The 6225-nt window shown below is 48.3% G+C and overlaps 1 protein-coding gene across 1 annotated transcript; it reads left to right on the plus strand.

Annotated features, from left to right (window-relative positions):
* Positions 1-250: 250 nt before the first annotated feature.
* On the plus strand, positions 251-2258 carry RHEBL1 (RHEB like 1). The gene is given in 8 exon segments (XM_054590863.1): positions 251-282; positions 284-366; positions 732-799; positions 1075-1157; positions 1247-1303; positions 1507-1554; positions 1900-1981; positions 2149-2258. Coding segments are annotated over 8 exon segments (543 nt in total). The 3' UTR covers positions 2239-2258.
* The last annotated feature ends 3967 nt before the right edge of the window (positions 2259-6225 follow it).

Consider the following 6225-nt stretch of genomic DNA (forward strand, 5'->3'; position numbering starts at 1 on the left):
GGTGTCCGGGTGTGGAGCAGACTTTATCCTAGGGAATCTCTAATCATTCCAGGAGTGAGTGGGGAAAGGCGGCGGGAAAGGCTTCCTGCGGGGCTACTGAAAGCATTTGGTGACCAAGGTGCAGAGACCCAGGGCGAAAAGAGGGCGAGGGTAGGCTAAGGGAAAACATCTCATGGGGCACTAACAAGCTAGGGTGCTAATTTGGGGTCCCCTTTACTCCTGGGCCACAGCCCAAAAGGACAGAGTGTAAATGTGGATAGCTGATTTAGATACAACTACCACTGCTTCCCACAGGGAAGACATCTTTGGCACATCAATTTGTGGAGGGCGAGTTCTTGGAAGGCTATGATCCTACAGTGGAGAATAGTGAGTGGACTTCTCCCTAGGGATGGGTCAGGGAGGGCTTGGGTGCCCTACACACCTCCATAATGTGGGATTTCCCTGATGCCAAGGAATAATTTAATTAGATTATTTAATTAGACATCAAATCTAAACTCTTCTCTAGCAATCCTGTTCTGTGAGTGGCGCTGGAGTGTGGATTATGGAGGATACTGAGTCCAGGATGGTGAAGATGTAGACAATAAGAACCTTAACATTGTCTCTCCAGTTTCCTGGAGAGTTTCCTGGACCTGGTCCACCTATGTCTCTCTCCCCTAGGGTTAAAAAATGTATTGGGCCACATGTCGCTAGCCTTACAAGGCACTCACAGTCAAATTTTCTTTTCTTTTCAGCTTACAGCAAGATAGTGACTCTTGGAAAAGATGAATTTCACCTACACCTGGTGGACACAGCAGGGCAGGTACTAGATTGGGACAGAGTATCTAAATGTGACAGTTCAGTCCTGGGAGATAAAGTCTCGTAGCTTCTGTGGCTCATCTGTAAAATAGTATTAAAAGAAAAATATTTTAGCATATAGTAATGTCTAGCACTCATTGGAGCTACTCTATAAATACTTGTTGAATAAAAGTGACTGGAATAGGGACTGCCCTAGGGAGGGTACCCAGGATGCAGCCCACCAACCTTTGACATATGAGTGTTATGAATCTAGGTATTGATGTTTCTATTTCTTGTCAGGATGAGTACAGCATTCTTCCCTATTCATTCATCATTGGGGTCCATGGTTATGTGCTTGTTTATTCTGTCACCTCTCTGCATAGGTAAGTGACCAAAGTTGTAAGTGGGGGACTTGGGAGGATCTGAGGGCTGTCCCAAAATAAGGTTATAGCTCCATTTCTTGTGTTTAAAGCTTCCAAGTCATTGAGAGTCTGTACCAAAAACTACATGAAGGCCATGGGAAAACCCGGTAAGTAAGCCTAGAGGATAGAGACATAAGTGTGGACACTATAGCACGGGAGATAGCAGAGAGGAATATTGGCTTTAGTTAGGGAGGAGGCCAGGATATAGATCTGCCTGGTTTGATAGGGAATTTTCCAGCCCTGATGTGAAGAATGTTGGGGTCCATGGGCAGTTGCAGGGGATCCTGTAGTAACTGCTGTTTCCTCATAGGCTGCCGGTGGTGCTAGTGGGAAACAAGGCAGATCTCTCTCCAGAGAGGTATGGAAATCTCTGCAGCTCAAGGCAAAGCAAAGTGAGCTGGACTAGGAATCAGTCATGCTCTGGTCCTGGCTCTGCCACTGACCTGAACAAATCATTTCACCTCTTTTTGTTTCTAACTTGAAGGTTAAAACAAAATAACCCTTTTGTTGCAAAACTGTAATTTCATATTTCAAGCCTCAGTTCCAGGCTTCTTTTGTTTTACTTATATTTCCTCTTTCCCCAACCCTCCATCTAAACCTTGAAAGTGGGATGGGTTAGAAGAAATCTAGATTCTATAAAGATTTTGCAGAGAACATGAGGATATTACTATTCTCCATCTTCATATCCCAAATTTGCTTCTAGGGAGGTCCAGGCAATTGAAGGGAAGAAGCTGGCAGAATCCTGGGGTGCGACATTTATGGAGTCATCTGCTCGAGAAAGTCAGGTGCTGGGCCTGAAGATTAGGAAGATGGGCGGGGTTGGCAGTATTTTTCTTATGGAATTGCTTAGTGGTGCGGATGGTGAACAAGTGGGGTGTTCACCTCAGAGCTGGATGGTGGTATTGGCAGTAAACTAACTCACCTTTTTGCCCTGAATCTCTATCCCGTGCAGTTGACTCAAGGCATCTTCACCAAAGTCATCCAGGAGATTGCCCGTGTGGAGAATTCCTATGGGCAAGAGCGCCGCTGCAGTCTCATGTGAGCCCTCAGGCATGGGGTAGCTGCCTTGATTCTTTCGCTGGCACTTGCCAGACTCCAGTTGGGGCAGGTTCTCAGGACTTCACGGGTATGGTTGCCAGCTGTGTCCCTGGTCCTCTGGGCACACAGTATGGTACCCTCATGTTTGCACACTTTCCCCAGGCTCCAGTGGCCTGGTTGTCAATGTTTACAAAAGGGGCAAGGATGTCTTATGGGCACTGGCCTCTGTTTTTGCTCAATGAATTCTCATAACCTGCAGGGTTGCGATGTGAGTCCTGGGTACTGTTTATTCAGGACCCAGTCTCCCATGTAGGTTTTGGATAATGTCTGGGTGAAGGGAGCTGGGGCCTCCAGAAGTGGAGCTGGCTCCCTGGGGTGACAATGTATATATTCAAATAAACAGAAATCTTTTTGTCGTTGACTTCTCTGTATATGGGAAGAACTCGGGGCCAATGTCTCCTTTGCCAAGGGTTGATGACTATAGTCTTGGGTGGGGAATCAGGGTTAATTTCTTTCCTCCTACCTCATTCCAATTCCCTACTCACTCATTCAGGACCATTACCCTAACACTTACTACAGGACTTTTCCAGCTTTCACTTCTACTGGGTTCTCCCCATACAGGTACCAGTTGGCTGCCACTCCCATCCAAGTTTGTAGGCTCTCAAGAGCCTGTTTACTACAGAAACACCACCCTCTAGTGGCCAGCTGCCACATGCTGACCTAGCTTCTCTCCTGGGCTTTGGCATTTGCTGGAACTCAGAGTAGGATTTGGGGAAGAGGAAGGAAGTCCCTCATTCCTAATGATGTAAGAATTGAGGAGCATGACTAAACTGTTGTGAAGATTTTGTCTTTCTCAGAGAGTTAAATAATAAATAATGCCCCTGGTGTGTATTATTAGTCCCCTGTGCCCCATGTTCCCCAGTGCCTTTCATTAAAATAGATTTTCTATGTTATTTTCACACCTTTGGTGACCTTTTGATAGCTTTCACACCTTTGGAGTTGTGCTCCCTTTTTCAGGTGTCAAGGTTATAGCTTCTGCCCTTAATGACCCACTACATTACCTCAGTAGAAAGATGGATATATTTCTGCTAGGAAGGTTTGGTCCTATATACCTCTAGTTTCTGTGCCCATCCCCCAATTCCCACCCCTCCTAGGATCTCATTGACCAATACCTTCTGAGGAGTTACTTAAATGGTATCCTTCACGGGGAGGGCATAGACTTCTGCCTACTGGGTGGATTAAGGTATTCTTAGTTGGGGAGGATGGACAAAATCTTGGTTTGATTTTTAGCTGTGACCTTGCTAGTACCTGGCTCCAAGCTAGTTGGGCTTACAGTTGGAGATAATGGTTTGTCCTCCTGGTTTTCAGAAGTCCTGCCTACTGCTTTGGCATCTCTGATCCAAAATCTAAAAAGAAATAAGGGCTGCTGGAAGAAGCATACTGAAAACAGCAGTCTTAGTGACTTAGGAATCTCTTTAGGGTTATCACCTTTCTCCTTAAATTAGGTCTTTTTGCACATCTCACCCAGAATACTCATTACAGCTACCTACCCTCCTGCTGCTGTTCCATGAGTTTTGGTATAGACTTACAAATGCCTGAGATTTTCCAGAAGTGTATCAAGCAGTCTTAAGGCCTGATCATAGTAAAGAATAGTGGTGAATGGCTGGATTACTCTTCCACTTAGCTGTGTAGTCTTGTGCTAACCTCTTTGGGCCTCAGATTCTCATTTATGAAGTATAGTTAAACCCACATAGGGTTGAGGTGAGAATTAAACTGAGGTGATATACGGAATACTTAGCACAGTTTCTCATACATAATAAACACTTAAGAAATGATACTGTGTTATTGGAGGTCTTTCTGGTGAGAGCCTGCCTCCCTGCTTTTGGGTGCAGATAGTAGGGAGGGGCCTTCCATTTTCTAACTTCTGTCTCTTGATTTATTAATTCCACTATAGCTGGGACAGGTGTGGGGTCACTGCTGAATTTTTTGCTGAAATAGACCTGAACGGTCAGTGCAGGGCACGGTATCAGTGTGTGGCTGGCACAGGTATAGTTCTGATCCCTCCAATGACTGGCGAGTAGGGTTTTAGATCTCCTGCACTGTCCAATATGGAAGCCACAAGTCACACATGGCTATTTAAGTTTAATTCAGTATTAAAATGAAATAAAATTAAAAGTTCCTCACTTGAATCACCTACATTTCAAAGTGCTCAATAGCTACATGTGGCCAAGTTATATTATACAGGGTAGATACAGTGCATATTAGATAGTGTAGTTATAGTGCATTGCCATCATTGCAGAAAAGTCTTTTCCATAGCACTGTAAATCCTTTCCCACAAAATTGGCCCCGCACCTGATTTGCCTGCCTCCCTCCACATCTTCCCCACCAACAAAAAAAAGTGTGTGTGTGAATGTGTGTGTGTGTGTGTGTGTGTGTGTGTGTGTAAAATCTCCATCCTAGGAAAAAAAAACACGGCCATTGGTTGAATCGTGGCTCTACTTCTCATTAGATGTGGTTCGTTGGACAGTTTTACCCATTTTAGCCTCAATCTCGTTATTTGTAATACAGACATAATTCCACTTAATGCATAACAAGGGTGAGGAATAACTGAGAATATATAAAGTATCTGGCACATAGTTAATTTGTCTCCTCCTGACGATCCCTTGGGTAGAGCTAAGACAGAAAAGCCACTCCATTCCTCATCCAGACTTATGGCGGGGGCGGGGGCCGGGGTCGGGGTGGGGGGGGGGCGGCGGCAGTTAGCTAGCAGAGCGTTTGGGATCTTGTCTAGAGTTAACAGTACTCCAGCCAGGTAGCAGCTAGGCTCCAAGGTACAGCCCGTTTACTGAAAAAGGAGACACAGGCCCTGAAGATACGAAGAGAAAGACTGGGGGTAGGGGCACCTGGGAAAGGAAGGAAAACTACATTTATGTTTTGATAGGGGCTGTGTGTGTGTTAATTTGGTGGGCAGTCACCAGCAGTCCTTTTCCTTCATGAGGGGGTGTGAAAGTCCGAAGCAACGACTCGTTCCGCTTTTCTTCGGGGCCCGAACGTGGCAAGAACCCACCCTTTGCAGCGCCAGACGCCGTGCCTCACTTTCTCCATTTGAGGACTCCAGTTCCCAGGATGCAGAGCAGCGGCCAATCTCCTGGCTCTTCTTCCATCCCCCTCCCGGGAAAGATTGCCCCTGATACAGTCAAGGAGGCAGTTTCAGTTTCAGGGACCTATAACTCTAAGAGAACGGAATTATGAAGTGGCCAAAGTCTTAGTTTCCTGAGCTGGACGTTGAAGGAGGCAGTTCCAGGACCTGGGCGAAGAGTAGGGGGGCTTCATTCCCACGTGTCTGCCCGTCGCCGGCCCGGCGCCGTCGGGGTTAACGCCTGGCGGAGGGATCCCTCAGCGTGTGCGTAGAACTGCAGAGTCACAGCCTTTCCTCCGAGAGGGCAGTATCCCTCCGCCGCTCCGCTCCAACACAAAATAGGACCAGCCTTCTCTTTTCTCCCCTTCTCGAGTGGGGTTCCCCAGGCAAAAGGTCCCCGCCGAGTCTCGCAACGGAGGTTTCCTGAATCTCCACGACCGCTGCCGAGATCTCGGGCCAGGAAATAGCCCCTTCGCAGGAACCACCCTACCGGCCGAACAGGAGGCGGAGGGGGGGAGGCGGAGCGGCGCCGCGCTGCACTACTTTCCTCTCCGGTTGCAAATGGCTGCCTCGTTCCCCACTTTCCGCTCAGTTTCCTGACCCCCCGGCGCCGGGAGCTGGGGTTGGGCCATGCACCTCTAGGCCCCCCGCGATCACAACCAGCCGGGGGTCGAAGGGGTGCCGCCGATCAGAGCCGGCCAAGCCGGGGGCGGGGCAGCTCCGGAGGCCAGAGGGGAAGGGAGGCGAGCGCAGGGCCTGGAGCGGCCGGAGGAGAGCGGGCAGAGGGCTCGCACCGCCCGCCCCTTCCTCTTCCTCGCCCACCTACCCTCCTCCCTTCCCCGGGGGGAGCAG

This window comes from Pteronotus mesoamericanus, unplaced genomic scaffold, assembly GCF_021234165.1.
Source record: "Pteronotus mesoamericanus isolate MK-2021 breed Mesoamerican mustached bat unplaced genomic scaffold, CSHL_Meso_final scaffold_21, whole genome shotgun sequence".
Classification (NCBI taxonomy): domain Eukaryota; kingdom Metazoa; phylum Chordata; class Mammalia; order Chiroptera; family Mormoopidae; genus Pteronotus; species Pteronotus mesoamericanus.